Consider the following 16,599-nt stretch of genomic DNA (forward strand, 5'->3'; position numbering starts at 1 on the left):
AAAGGAAAGTCGTGAGGCTTGTGTTAACAGGTGTCTATGGCCACAAACACAAGAGGAGAATTGGTTTAAACTATTTTTATCCTCATAAAAATCTGATTAATAGTAACAGTTATCATTGTATTTATATATATGGGGCCTTTCTGACACTCCTGACAGATGATGACAAGGGAAGAAAGGTTTGGCAGTTTTCACAGATATACCCCATTGTGTGGAGCAGAAGACCATGTAGTCTTCCACCATCTTGGATATTCCCAGTAGACATCGTAAATGTTAGTGGGATACTTTTTTGCTAGATCTTATATTTAGTGTAATGTATCGTAACTATTTATACATGATTAGTACAACATATTTGTCACTTGGGACACTCACCTGGAGTGCGGTTTTCGCAAGACACTTGTGTTGAGGACTATCCATGGCTTCCTCTGATAATACAGCGCACATTGGAGGGGAATGTGAAGGACGGCCATAAAACGCTGACTGGATGCTGATGGTGGAGTGGCGGGGACACTGGAGTGTCAGATGTTCTCCATCACAAGCAGACATGGTGTGATTCTGCAGAAGCTTCGTCAGATATCCTGGGACAAAGGAGACAGTAAAAATCAAAACCCAGTTTTCTGGTTCATACATAACGACAAATAACTTGGTAAATTGGCCTGAAGTCCTGCGCAGAGGCCAGTATGAACAGTTTCCCACGCAGAACATCCAACTCCACTTTGAGTGACCCCTAAGCAAGGGAGGGTGCACTGGACCTCTTGGCCACACCCATAATGCACCGAACTGCTCATTTGCATACAAATATTATCATTAAGACTTCTTTAGATTTAAAAAAAAAAAGAAATACTTTATGTAACGAATGTTCCAGGTGTAAGGAGGTAGGACTTTAGCCTTCAGACCCTCAGAGATCTCAATCATATACCTGATCCTGGCTGTAGAGGCATTAGAGAGCATTGATGTACAGTGTTTTGCCAGCATATACATGAGGTAACAGCACTTTCATGATGATATTACAGAAATAGAATGATGGGATGACTTGTTAGATCTATGTCTATGCCGCTATCCACAAGCCCCCATCATATCAGGTATGCGGTGGGAGCTACCCTGGTATTTTATGTTGTGCTATGGCCCAATTACTTTTTCAAGAAGGTGTGATGATGCATTCAGAGGTGTCACAACAGCAGAAGATTAAAAGATTGGGAAGTAAGTGGAGCCAGTATCTCCTGTCCAGAGCGAATCCTGTCCTCATAGTAGTCCAGAGATGGAGGTCTACGCCTGACTGGTTGCACACATCGTGGAGGTGGAATTCTTGTCTGGACATCTTTGTTCAGCTAATTGCGTTACAGCTTCATAGTTTCTGCTTTGTCGCCAGTGAAGTTTTTCACTCCTGAAGTTGAATTCCACATTTTTCCTGTAATCTCGAGGACTGTCATCTGAGAATTGTTGGTGGACAACCACCTATACTCAATTGGCCTCTGCCTGGCAAGAGCATCTTATATTGGATGGTGCCCTATGTAGTACATTTAAAGCTAAAATACATAGAAGAGGTAACCCATACAGCTTAGAGGGGGCTGACACTTAGGAAACTATAGATTAGATGATTTTGACACCAGTAAAAGGAGTCCCCTCCCTTTGTTGATTCTTTTGTGGGGGTCCCGAATGTTGGATACCCACCGACTTAATATTGATTGATTAAAATAGAACAAAAAGTGTAGTGAATGGGAGCTGAGCAGCAGTAACGCAGCTTGGCCACTATACAGAAAACAGGCGCTGTTTTTACTCCTTCATTCTCTCTGTTTATTCTCATTCCATAATCAGCTGATCCATGGAGGTTCTTACTGCTGGACCCTCACAACCCCCCACAATAGGTTACTGAAGACCTAACCTATGGATATAAGTTGAAAAATCCCTTTAACTGGTGTCTCCACTACGCCAACCTAGACAGTCTATCAGTGATTCATAAATTTCTAGGAAACACATAGCTCTATGAAAAAAAGTTCAATGTTTCTAATTTTATGGGGCATTCAGGATTGTAAAATGGTATATCTGAGGAGGAAAGAGCTCCTCATGATATTCATGTCGAAATGTAAAAACCCATATACTGTGTGCTCCTGATAACTGCAGTAACTGAATGCTGTTTAAAGTGTTACATGAAAGTCTAAAAACCTGTATTTTGTACTAGTTTACTTCATCAGAACCTATTTAGATTGTATTATACACCAGTCACCACAGTCCACACAGATAGCTATAGGTGGACCCCACCTGTTCTAAGCCATCTTGTTCACCTCCTCTCATTAATGGTCTCAAGCAGGGTTCTCCTATAATTTCTAGTCTATTGCTCTCATTTCTGTTCTCCAGCATGGTCTTCCTCTAATTTTCTAGTCTCTTCCTCTCATTTCTGTTTTCCAGCATGGTCCTCCTCTAAATTATAGTCTCCCGCATGGTCTTTCGCTCATTTCTGGTCTCCAGCATGGTCCTCCTGTAATTTCTAGTCTCCAGAATGGCTTTCCCTCTCATTTCTGATGCCTAGGATGGCTACCACTCTTATTCCCAGTCCCCAGCACAGCTCCTCCTCTCACTTCTAGTCCCCAGCACGGATCCCCTCTTATTCCAGGCCCCAATACACCTCCCCTCTTATTCCAGGCCCCAATACACCTCCCCTCTTATTTCTAGCCCCCGGTATGGCTCCCTCTCTTGTTTCTAGTCTCTAGCTTCGTCATCTTTGACTGCACTTGTTAGTCAAAAACTAGAATATATCAGCCCCACTCAAGAATGGTCCAAGAATGCCTATGTGGGGTGAATTTATAATCCCATCGCTTCTGTGGTCCAATCAGTGTAATTGTCCATACAAAACTTTTGAGACATCTACTTAGCATATCACTTAAATCAATGCATCTCATATTCAGTTCATCTCATAAAAGCAAATTTCCATCTTGAATGGTGAAAGATTATATTGGACCGGTGGCTGATTATCAGGGATTTGGTGTTCCAGATTAGATTATATATAATACATTCACCTTGAAGAAGACTTTGAAGTAAGGTGAGGAAGCCAACTACCTACTGAACTCCATTGTCTCCCATTCCATGTAGCTTTCATCAAGTCGCAACACACCTCCAGACGACCACGTCTGACATACCTTGCAGGATGATTTACGTTGTGTGTAAACAGCTGCCTGTGCCCTGACGTCACACAGACATCTTCAATAGAAGAATGTTCCTGCTGTATTTGTACTTGTTCTGAGTGGCCTTTGTTGTACTTGTTGCATCCGTGTCGTAGGAGGTAATTCTATACTCACTGTTCCCATTTTTTTTTCCAAAGTCTGTAAATCTTCAGGGTAAGGTTACAAAAACTAGTACAGGAGATTTTAGATTGGATTGCAGGTAAAAAAAAATTTGGACAGCTAATTGGAGGTGTGGTTATCTACTCAATGAAACCATGCTGGAGACCAGAAATGAGGACTTCAAAAAAAGAAGATCTTTATGCAAAGTTTCTGCATGAAAATGAGGCAATACATCCTTTTACTATTCAGTACGTTCTGAGTATCTTGGTCGAAGGGTCAGTAGTGACTATGTTGAAGATGTATTCGTTTGTTACAAGGAAAAGCAAATAGGAAATATGATTTCAGGATTGTAGCCTGCAATAAACTAGGAGTGTCTTCACCAGGGGCGTAACATGAGGGGGTGCAGAGGGTGCGGTCGCAACCGTGTAGTATAAACCATACATTATAGTCGGGGCCCTGGCACAAACTTTGCACTGGGGCCCATTAGATTCAAGTAACACCACTGGTCATCACACTGCTGTGCTCTGTGCTCTTCTGTAAGTTACTTCTGTAGTATAAAACTAGTAGAATGTTATAGTATTTACCCACTGGAAGTGGAGATGCTGAGTGTGCTAAGAGTACAACAGTGTAAGGACACACAGCAACATTTTAACAGTTCTGCTGCCACTAGCAACATAGACAAGATTATTATTAAACATCTCTTGAGTGCAGTACCTATCACTGTCCATGATAGTGGCCGAGCAAAGAAAATATTATGATGGGCCCATGGTCACCACTACCTATACATATCCAAGAGATCCATGGTTGGCCACTGTATAACCAGTTCTATGGGCTTTCATTATTCCCTAAAAATAAACCAAAGTAGGCTCTATAGTCTAGTGCCTATTATTGTTGTAGAACCTGCGGCCACTGGAAGTTCTTCTCGTGCTTTATTGGGCCGGTCCAATCCTGCTATTGCCTGTTGGTAGATATGTGAAGAAGAAGAAGTAGGAAAGGGATTGTCAAGAACAGAGTTACCTTACCTAATGGAGCTAGAAATAGGATGAGTTGCCAAGTTATGCGATTATATCTATAGGATGGTGAAGATAATGGAACCAAACTGAAAGTGCATGATTTTGGTCATTGTGCCCAATAACAACAAAGTTGGACGACTTGGTCCACAGGATGTGTTTTAGCCTTGGAGGTCGCTATAGGAAGAACAGGCATTTTCTTTGGGGACGAGTTGGGGCAGTAGAGCATGACTGGCCTGATATGACTTGGTCTACAAAACATCGGTCCACAAGATGTGCTTTGGTTCTGAGTAGTCGTAATGGCTAGTTGTAGAAATGATAGCTTTTTGGCCTGGCCAGTTGAGGCAGTGTCTTGTGGCTGGCCTGATATGACTTGGTTAACAAGACATTGGTCAACAAGATGTGGTTTGGGCTTGGGTAGTCACAATGGTCAGTTGGAGAACTACGAGCTTTATGGCCAGGCCAGTTGAGGCAGCGTCTTGTGGCTGGCCTGGTATTGGTCAACAAGATGTTTTGGGCCTCAATAGTCACAATGGTAAGTCGAGGTAGTGGGGCTCATTTACTAAGGGTCAGAATTTTTGTCAGGTTTACTGAATATTTCGGATTGTGGCGCATCGGCGGCGGCTTTCACGCAGCAAAAATTTTGGGGGGCGTGGCCGTCGGAAAACCCAACAGATTCGGAAAAAACACGGAATTTAAGAAAAAATTTGTGCCGCAAGACCAGCACTCACATACACCAGGACGAAGAAGGTGAACTCCGGCGGACCTCGGCGCAGCAGCGACACCTGGTGGATATCGGGCGCACGACCTTAGTGAATCCCGGCAGACCCGAATCCTCAGAGAACGTGGCGCTGGATCGCGACTGGGCCGGGTAAGTAAATGAGCCCCAGTGTCTTTTGGCTGGCCGGGTATGACTTGGTTCACAAGATGTGTTTTGGGCTTGCATAGTAAAAATGGCCAGTTGGAGAGCTGGTGGGTTCTTGTGGGGAGAGTTGTGGCATTTTCATGGCCGGTTTGGTATGATTTTGGCAATAGGTTCCCAATTCCTAGAATGTAATATCATTAGTTTTCCAATGATTAGTCCCCTATGCAAAGTACTACTAAATTTCTTCCTACCCCATCTATGGGAGTGTAGGAAGGATCCTTTGTGTGTCACTGCTACGTGCCGCACATCCACAATTGGGATTTTGGTTATACCATCAGTACAGCGATCTCCACAGATCAGTTTGTCCTGCCAATTTCAATTTTACACACACCCCCCGGGGTGCAAGGATGGACGGAATGAAACGCTTGTTTCTCAGTGGGGGCAGCTGCGCTGATGTCCTGTACGGCTCCCCAGACAATACCCACCCCCAGGAGCAAGTTGAGAATCTTCATAGATCATGGAAAGTATTTACCACAATCTGAGAATCAATGTCATGAAATAAAAGCGAAAATAAACAACATAAACCAGAAATATGACATCTGCTCTTATACCAACTTTTCTCACAACTTCACTAACTCTTGTTTACAGAACATGTAGAAAGAAATAGAAAAAAATACATTTCTTAAAGGGAATGTGTCCCAAGAAATTTATTTTATTTGAACCCGTAATTTATCATCATTTTGTATAGTTGTTTTAAATATTTTAGTTTTTTTGTGTTTTTTGCATCACTCTATATTCTATAATGAATAAGATAGAAAAGGGAATACAAAAAAATATTACAGTTTTAATACAGGCCACTAGAGTACACTTAAGAGGCTGACATTCCTGTAATGAACTAGCTTTGCTGTACAGACTGTGGCAGAACGCACAGGGTCATCTCATTATTAACAAAAAGGGAATCCAAGAAATATTGCAGTTTTAGTGCAGGCCACTAAGCTAAACATAATAGGCAAACATTTCTGTAGTTTACCAGCTTCGCTGTATAGAATGGTACAGAATGCGCAGAGTCATTTCATTATTTATTAAAAGGAAATACAAGAAATATAGCATTTTTAATATAAGCCACTAAGGTAAACATAATAGGCAGACATTTCTGTAGTTTACTAGCTTTGCTGTATAGACTAGGGCAGGATGTGCAGAGTCAACTCATTATTTATAGAGGGGGGAAGGTTATGACCACTCTTTTGTTGAGCCAGAGGCCCAGACTAGACAGGAATTTAGCATATCCTACAGGTAATGGTTTATATATACCTCTCCTGTCCCTCTCTAGTTTTTGAAGAGGAGGCTGGACTGTACAGTAAAGCAAGGTGTACGGTCATGTGATTCATTGGGTACAATGTAAATGCACCAATATTCTGAAACAGAATCCTAGCCTTATTTCCCCCATAAGGAAATAAGATTGATGGATGGGTGGCTATAAGGCTATAATACTTGGATTTATACCATAAAACTCCAAGGGAGTTGGCACCAAACCAGCGTCAGGTTCCTCTTAATAACATTTCTTGTACACATACAAGGTGACCCTGATGATCTCACATGCCACCACATTAGCGATCTACTCCCTTCCTCTCCCATATCCAGGTCACACACACCCTCTTCTAATTCCAATGCTGATGACTTCCCGAGTCCCTGATTTTTTGCAAGTGCCTTCTTGTCACCTTCTCTCCGCTCATTCTCACACCGGCGCACGCTCGCTCTCTGCCAACTGAGGGTATACAATTTCCTTTCCGCAATTTACAAGTGTTTGAAGTTTCCTCACATTGTTCCTTCTTATATTGTGCTTGTAGTGTAACTCGGCTTCTCACAGATTACTGGAAGCATCTAGCACAGATAGGGCGTCCTGTAGGGCAGAGGTCCCCAACCTTTTTTGCACCAGGGACCGGCTTTAAGCTAGACCAGTTTTCCATGGCCCGGTGGGGGTGGGGGCGGGGCTTTGTTCATATGGGGTGGGGTTATGGAGGGGTGGAGCTTATAATATAAGATATCAGGGAGTGTCCGGACCAGATCCATCATATTGGTTTGGTGTAAAAATAAAGCAATGCAAAATGCATACAGCGTATCGCCATGTAGTATAAAATCCATACAGCATATCGCCATTTAGTATAAAATGCATACAGTGTATCACCATGTAGTATAAAATGCATACAGCGTATCGCCATGTAGTATAAAATGCATACAGCATACCGCCATGTAGTATAAAATGCATACAGCATATCGCCATGTAGTATAAAATGCATACAGCGTATCGCCATGTAGTATAAAATGCATGGAAATCACAGGTGAAGGGATCCAGCACTCATTCATGGAGAGTTAAAAAGTCCATTTTCTTTATTTAGGCATTATTAAAAGGAATTAGAGAAAAATACAAACATCGGGAAAAGAGAATGTAAGCTTACATGTCAAATAAAAATACACAGATGGACCTACGCGTTTCGGACGTAGTATATTTCGTCCTTAGTCATGGTCTGGCGTGTGCTGTGTATGGGGGATTTTTATAATGAATGCTGAGCGTGGGTAAGCTAGTGATGCGCTTGCGTGTAGTTTGTGAATGGATTGGTTGTTGGTCATATGGTGGACAAGGGCACAAAATTAGTGAAAGGCATATAGAAACTATTGGCGTATTGGTGCCCTAATACAGATACATTGTGTCCGACCTATTGTTTAGTCCTACAGGTGCTCGTGTGTCCAATTTTAATATCCAAAATATCTCCCTGTTGCGGAGCTTACGAATCTTGTCTCCTCCTCGTTTGGGGGTGGAGACCCTTTCTATAGCTGTCACTCGCAGAGTGGTAGTGTTACCTTGGTGAAAATTTAGAAAATGTTTGGATAGGCAAGACATGCCTCTATTGAAAATAAGATCTTTTTTAGTGGCATCTCGTACATGCTCTGATATTCGAATTTTTAGTGGTCGTATAGTAGAGCCCACATATTGAATTTTGCATGCGGTACAGGTAGCCAAATATATAACATAACGGGTATTACAGTTATTCATTGATAAAATGTTATATATGTGGTCCGAGCCAACAGAAGAAAATGTTTTGGTAGGTGAGATATATGGACACGCATTACATCTGGTTCCTCCACAAGGGTAGGAGCCTTTTACATTTAACCATGTTTCAGACTGCGTGTGTTTCTGGCTAAGATACACAGAAGGTGAGAGAATATCGCCTATAGAAGTGGCTTTCCGAGCTGCAAACCGGCAGCCATTTTTTAGGATGTCATACAATTTGTGATCTCCTGTCAGGATCGGTAGGTAGGTTTTTATGATATTTATTATTTTGTAATATTCATTACTGTATGGGGTGGAAAACACTACCTGTTGTAGTTCATTATTAGAAGTTTTTCTTGTTTCCGTTAAAAGAGATGATCTTTCTTTGTTTATGACTTTTTTCTCTGCAATATTAATGGTATGGCTATTATAGCCTCTGTGTAGGAGGCGTTGTCTCATGACCACACATTCTGATTTAAACATATGGTCGTCACTACAGCTCCTGCGGGCTCTAGTGAATTCCCCCACTGGTAAATTTTGAGTAACATGTTTGGGGTGATTGCTTTCTGCATGTAGCAGAGAGTTACCAGTCGTAGGTTTCCTATATAAACATGATGTGATAGTATTTTTGTCTGGATGACCCGTTAGAAGGAGATCAAGAAAAGGTATGGCGTTATTTTCTTGAGTATACGTAAATTGTAAATTATAGGTATTACAGTTGATGTATTTGATAAAATTAGACACCTCGTCTGGGGGGCCCTTCCATATAATGAGCACGTCGTCTATGTATCTACCATACCAGGAGATAAACTCCTGGTATGGGTTGTTGACATTGTAAATAAATTGGTCTTCCCACATAGATACATAGACGTTGGCCAGTGATGGAGAAAAGGAGGATCCCATAGGGCATCCCAGGGTCTGCAAAAAGAAGCAACCATCGAATGAAAAATAGTTATTCTTAAGGAGAAAAAGGGTGGTATTGAGAATATAATTTTTTAAATCTGAAGTATATGTGGTATATTTATTCATAGAATACCTAAGAGCTTCTAGTGACTTGTCATGGGGGATACACGTGTATAGGGCAGAAATATCACATGCTAGCCATATGTGTTGTTCGGACCAATTTTGCTTAGACATGGCATTTAGGACTGATTTAGAGTCCTGTAGGTAAGCCGGGGTCTGTTTCACGATAGGCTGTAGAAATCTATCTACCCATGTGCTGAGTCTTTCTGTAATAGATCCCACTCCCGATATGATAGGACGTAATGGTGGTGGAAACTTATTTTTATGGATTTTGGGTGTTGCATGAAAGATCGGTATCATGGGTGCATCAGGAATCAGATATTCTGCCTCCTTAGTATTAATGATGCCTAGTTGTGTGCCCCAATTGATATGTTCAGTTAGTAGTGACTTAGTTTGTGCAGTAGGATCAGTGGATACGGGTTTATATACTGAAGCATCTGCTAGCATTATTTTAATTAGCTGTTCGTATAACCCAGAATCAAGTATGACCACTGCACCACCCTTATCCGCATTTTTTATGCAGATATTGGAATTCCTCTGCAGATCTGAGATAGCCCGTCTCTGTGATAGGGAAAGATTATTCTTGCATATTGTCTGTTGGTCATAGAGTTTCTTGAGATCTCTTTCCACCAAAAATTGAAAATTGTCCATATCTGTGGTCCTAGACGATATAGGGTAAAAATGAGGATTTTTGGAAATAAAAGGGGGTAGTTGATCCAAATGAATTTTGTTTTGTGTCTGGTCTTGTATAGTTTCATGTTGTAAATCCTTGAGATGAGAAAGGAGACACTGGTCTTGGAAGTTAAGGTCCCTGAATTCGTTATTTAGGCTGGTGTATATACGATGGTTATATGAGATTCGACTGTCATCTATTCCATGGAAGTGGCGCTTTACCGTCAAAGTTCTTATAAATTTGTTAACGTCTAGTAAAGTATTATAGAAATTAAACTTTTTTGAGGGTACGTAATTTAATCCTTTTTCCAGGACTGACACTTGTATTGGACTTATGATGGAAGCTGATAAGTTTACTACTGTTAATTCTTGGGATTTCTGTTGTTCTGATATTTCCTCGTGTTCGGATACTGTGTGGCATTTGTTCCTGTGTTTCTTCCCCGCTCTTCGTGTGTTTTTTCTAGCGGTGGTTTGTGGTATGCTTGTCTGCCATAGTTTTTTTGTTGTTGCTGTTGGGTCCGATTCTGTGGATTTTGGTTATATTGGTTTTGGGCACCGTTCACATAAGGAGGATTGGACGCCATGTTTGCTGATTCGTTATCCGATAAGTCCGTGTTGCAGTCTGTGGATTCTTGGTCCGAGGATGCAAAGGAGACCTTGGGTTTTTGATTTCGCTTCTTTAGAATAGATTTTCTAGGGAATAAAATGCATACAGCATACCGCCATGTAGTATAAAAGGCATACAGCGTATCGCCATGTAGTATAAAATGCATACAGCGTATCACCATGTAGTATAAAATGCATACAGTGTATCACCATGTAGTATAAAATGCATACAACATATCGCCATGTAGTATAAAATGCATACAGCGTATCGCCATGTAGTATAAAATGCATACAGCGTATCACCATGTAGTATAAAATGCATACAGCGTATCACCATGTAGTATAAAATGCATACAGTGTATCGCCATGTAGTATAAAATGCATACAGCGTATCGCCATGTAGTATAAAATGCATACAGTGTATCGCCATGTAGCATAAAATGCATACAGCGTATCGCCATGTAGTATAAAATGCATACAGCGTATCGCCATGTAGTATATAATGCATACAGCGTATCGCCATGTAGTATATAATGCATACAGCGTATCACCATGTAGTATAAAATGCATACAGAATACCGCCATGTAGTATAAAATGCATACAGCGTATCGCCATGTAGTATAAAATGCATACAGCGTATCGCCATGTAATATAAAATGCATACAGCGTATTGCCATGTAGTACAAAATAGAAGCTCTGATAAATATCACAAATACAACATATACATACAGCATATATACACACATATACAAACAGTATATACAGCATATGCACACACTGCACATACATACATACATACATACACACACACATACATACATACACAACATATACAGAATATACATAAACACTCATACAGCATATGCACTTATATATACACACACACACACATATACATACACGAACACATAAATATATACATGCACAGATAAAGTTACATTACCTTTTTCTATGGTCCTGACAGGTATGCGGGGAGTGGAGGAGCCGGGCACCCGGTGCTGTCCAGTGGGCTGCCGCAGCATGGTGCCGGCCAACTGGCATACGGGCAGGAGCTCGGTGCCAGGTGGTCGGAAGATCGGTGCATGCCGGGCAGGGGGTGGAGGGCGTGCAAACGGGAGGTCGGTTCCGGGCGGCCGGCGGGAACTCGGCGCTTTCCGGCCGGCAGAAGGGGCAGGCGGCAGCTCAGTGTCGGCTGGGGAGGGAGCCTCTTGCTGTCTGGAGTGCGGGCCGGAGCGCGCGTGGGAGTAGGATGCGGGCCGGCTGGCAGGAGCACGGTGCCGCCCCCTCGTACAGCAGGAGGCGCTCGCCCCTGCGCGGACCGGCTGATAGACCCCAACGGCCCGGTCCTGGTCCGCGGACCGGTGGTTGGGGACCTCTGCTGTAGGGTGATCGATAAGACGTCTGTGAGACCGCCTGGGACTAACGGGACGACTGCACCAGACTAACGGGACGACTGCACCAGACTAAGGGGGCGACTACACCAGACTAAGGGGGCGACTACACAAGACTAAGGGGACGACTGCACCAGACTAAGGGGGCGACTGCGCCAGACTAAGGGGGCGACTGCGCCAGACTAATGGGACGACTGCACCAGACTAAGGGGACGACTGCACCAGACTAACGGGACGACTGCACCAGACTAAGGGGGCGACTACACCAGACTAAGGGGGCGACTACACAAGACTAAGGGGACGACTGCACCAGACTAAGGGGGCGACTGCGCCAGACTAAGGGGGCGACTGCGCCAGACTAATGGGACGACTGCACCAGACTAAGGGGACGACTGCACCAGACTAACGGGACGACTGCACCAGACTAAAGGGACGACTGCACCAGACTAAGGGGGCGACTGCACCAGACTAACAGGAAGACTGCACCAGACTAACAGGAGGACTGCACCAGACTAACGGGACGACTGCACCAGACTAAAGGGACGACTGCACCAGACTAAAGGGACGACTGCACCAGACTAAAAGGACGACTGCACCAGACTAAAGGGACGACTGCACCAGACTAAAGGGACGCCTGCACCAGACTAGAGGGACGCCTGCACCAGACTAAGGGGGCGACTGCACCAGACTAAGGGGGCGACTGCACCAGACTAAAGGGACGCCTGCACCAGACTAAGGGGGCGACTGCACCAGACTAAGGGGGCGACTGCACCAGACTAACGGGACGCCTGCACCAGACTAAGGGGGCGACTGCACCAGACTAACGGGGCGACTGCACCAGACTACCGTGACGACTGCACCAGACTAAAGGGACGACTGCACCAGACAAATGGGACGACTGCACCAGACTAACGGGACGACTGCACCAGACTAACGGGGCGACTGCGCCAGACTAATGGAACGACTGCACCAGACTAACGGGAGGACTGCACCAGACTAAAGGGACGACTGCACCAGACTAACGGGACGCCTGCACCAGACTAAGGGGGCGACTGCACCACACTAACGGGAGGACTGCACCAGACTAACGGGAGGACTGCACCAGACTAGAGGGACGACTTCACCAGACTAACGGGACGACTGCACCAGACTAAAGGGACGCCTGCACCAGACTAAGGGGGCGACTGCACCAGACTAAAGGGGCGACTGCACCAGACTAAAGGGGCGACTGCACCAGACTAAGGGGGCGACTGCACCAGACTAAGGGGGCGACTGCACCAGACTAAAGGGGCGACTGCACCAGACTAAAGGGGCGACTGCACCAGACTAAAGGGACGCCTGCACCAGACTAAGGGGGCGACTGCACCAGACTAACGGGAGGACTGCACCAGACTAGAGGGACGACTGCGCCAGACTAAAGGGACGACTGCACCAGACTAGAGGGACGACTGCACCAGACTAAGGGGGCGACTGCACCAGACTAACGGGAGGACTGCACCAGACTAGAGGGACGACTGCGCCAGACTAAAGGGACGACTGCACCAGACTAGAGGGACGACTGCGCCAGACTAAAGGGACGACTGCGCCAGACTAGAGGGACGACTGCACCAGACTAAAGGGACGACTGCACCAGACTAAAGGGACGACTGCACCAGACTAATGGGACGACTGCCCCAGACTAGAGGGACGACTGCACCAGACTAAAGGGACGACTGCACCAGACTAGAGGGACGACTGCACCAGACTAAAGGGACGACTGCACCAGACTAAAGGGACGACTGCACCAGACTAGAGGGACGACTGCACCAGACTAATGAGACGACTGCACCAGACTAGAGGGACGACTGCACCAGACTAGAGGGATGACTGCACCAGACTAAGGGGACGACTGCACCAGAATAATGGGACGACTGCACCAGAATAATGGGACGACTGCACCAGACTAATGGGACGACTGCACCAGACTAGAGGGACGACTGCACCAGACTAATGAGACGACTGCACCAGACTAGAGGGACGACTGCACCAGACTAGAGGGATGACTGCACCAGACTAAGGGGACGACTGCACCAGACTAAGGGGGCGACTGCACCAGACTAAGGGGGCGACTGTACCAGACTAAGGGGGTGACTGCACCAGACTAAATGGACGCCTGCACCAGACTAAGGGGGCGACTGCACCAGACTAAGGGGGCGACTGCACCAGACTAATGGGACGACTGCACCAGACTAACGGAACGACTGCACCAGACTAACGGGACGACTGCACCAGACTAACGGGACGACTGCACCAGACTAACGGGACGACTGCACCAGACTAGAGGGACGACTGCACCAGACTAGAGGGACGACTGCACCAGACTAGAGGGACGACTGCACCAGACTAGAGGGACGACTGCACCAGACTAAAGGGACGACTGCACCAGACTAATGGGACGACTGCACCAGACTAAAGGGACGCCTGCACCAGACTAAGGGGGCGACTGCACCACACTAACGGGAGGACTGCACCAGACTAACGGGAGGACTGCACCAGACTAACGGGACAACTGCACCAGACTAACGGGACGACTGCACCAGACTAAATGGACGACTGCACCAGACTAATGGGACGACTGCACCAGACTAGGGGGACGACTGCACCAGACTAATGGGACGACTGCACCAGATTAATGGGACGACTGCACCAGACTAGAGGGACGACTGCACCAGACTAACGGGACGCCTGCACCAGACTAAAGGGACGCCTGCACCAGACTAAGGGGGCGACTGCACCAGACTAAGGGGGCGACTGCACCAGACTAACGGGAGGACTGCACCAGACTAAGGGGGCGACTGCACCAGACTAAAGGGGCGACTGCACCAGACAAAAGGGACGCCTGCACCAGACTAAGGCGGCGACTGCACCAGACTAACGGGAGGACTGCACCAGACTAAAGGGACGACTGCATCAGACTAAGGGGGCGACTGCACCAGACTAACGGGAGGACTGCGCCAGACTAAAGGGACGACTGCACCAGACTAGAGGGACGACTGCGCTAGACTAAAGTGACGACTGCGCCAGGCTAGAGGGACGACTGCACCAGACCAAAGGGACGACTGCACCAGACTAAAGGGACGACTGCACCAGACTAAAGGGACGACTGCACCAGACTAAAAGGACGACTGCACCAGACTAAAGGGACGACTGCACCAGACTAATGGGACGACTGCACCAGACTAGAGGGACGACTGCACCAGACTAGAGGGACGACTACACCAGACTAAAGGGACGACTGCACCAGACTAACGGGGCGACTGCACCAGACTAATGGGACAACTGCACCAGACTAGAGGGACGACTGCACCAGAATAATGGGACGACTGCACCAGACTAATGGGACGACTGCACCAGACTAGAGGGACGACTGCACCAGACTAATGGGACGACTGCACCAGACTAGAGGGACGACTGCACCAGACTAATGGGACGACTGCACCAGACTAAAGGGACGACTGCACCAGACTAAAGGGACGACTGCACCAGACTAAAGGGACGACTGCACCAGACTAGAGGGACGACTGCACCAGACTAAGGGGGCGAGTGCACCAGACTAAGGGGGCGACTGCACCAGACTAAGGGGGCGACTGCACCAGACTAACGGGACGACTGCACCAGACTAACGGAACGACTGCACCAGACTAACGGGACGACTGCACCAGACTAACGGGACGACTGCACCAGACTAGAGGGACGACTGCACCAGACTAGAGGGACGACTGCACCAGACTAATGGGACGACTGCACCAGACTAATGGGACGACTGCACCAGACTAAAGGGACGCCTGCACCAGACTAAGGGGGCGACTGCACCACACTAACGGGAGGAATGCACCAGACTAACGGGACGACTGCACCAGACTAAATGGACGACTGCACCAGACTAATGGGACGACTGCACCAGACTAGGGGGACGACTGCACCAGACTAATGGGACGACTGCACCAGACTAGAGGGACGACTGCACCAGACTAATGGGACGACTGCACCAGACTAGAGGGACGACTGCACCAGACTAGGGGGACGACTGCACCAGACTAATGGGACGACTGCACCAGACTAGAGGGACGACTGCACCAGACTAGGGGGACGACTGCACCAGACTAATGGGACGACTGCACCAGACTAGAGGGACGACTGCACCAGACTAGGGGGACAACTGCACCAGACTAGAGGGACGACTGCACCAGACTAAGGGGGCGACTGCACCAGACTAAAGGGGCGACTGCACCAGACTAAAGGGGCGACTGCACCAGACAAAAGGGACGCCTGCACCAGACTAAGGCGGCGACTGCACCAGACTAACGGGAGGACTGCACCAGACTAGAGGGACGACTGCGCCAGACTAAAGGGACGACTGCACCAGACTAGAGGGACGACTGCGCCAGACTAAAGGGACGACTGCGCCAGACTAAAGGGACGACTGCACCAGACTAAGGGGGCGACTGCACCAGACTAAGGGGGCGACTGCACCAGACTAAAGGGGCGACTGCACCAGACTAAAGGGGCGACTGCACCAGACAAAAGGGACGCCTGCACCAGACTAAGGCGGCGACTGCACCAGACTAACGGGAGGACTGCACCAGACTAAAGGGACGACTGCACCAGACTAGAGGGACGACTGCGCCAGACTAAAGGGACGACTGCGCCAGACTAAAGGGACGACTG

The 16,599-nt window shown here is 46.8% G+C and overlaps 1 protein-coding gene across 6 annotated transcripts in view; it reads right to left on the reverse strand.

Annotated features, from left to right (window-relative positions):
* The window catches only part of EVA1C (eva-1 homolog C), a 60,028-nt gene that overhangs the window by 11,393 nt on the left and 32,036 nt on the right, over positions 1-16,599 (reverse strand). For all 6 annotated transcript variants that reach the window (XM_072138636.1, XM_072138633.1, XM_072138635.1 and 3 more), the window contains one exon: positions 370-575. In XM_072138636.1, the coding sequence (XP_071994737.1) occupies positions 370-575 (206 nt within the window). The remainder of the gene's footprint in view (positions 1-369; positions 576-16,599) is intronic.

This window comes from Engystomops pustulosus, chromosome 2 (assembly GCF_040894005.1).
Source record: "Engystomops pustulosus chromosome 2, aEngPut4.maternal, whole genome shotgun sequence".
NCBI lineage: Eukaryota > Metazoa > Chordata > Amphibia > Anura > Leptodactylidae > Engystomops > Engystomops pustulosus.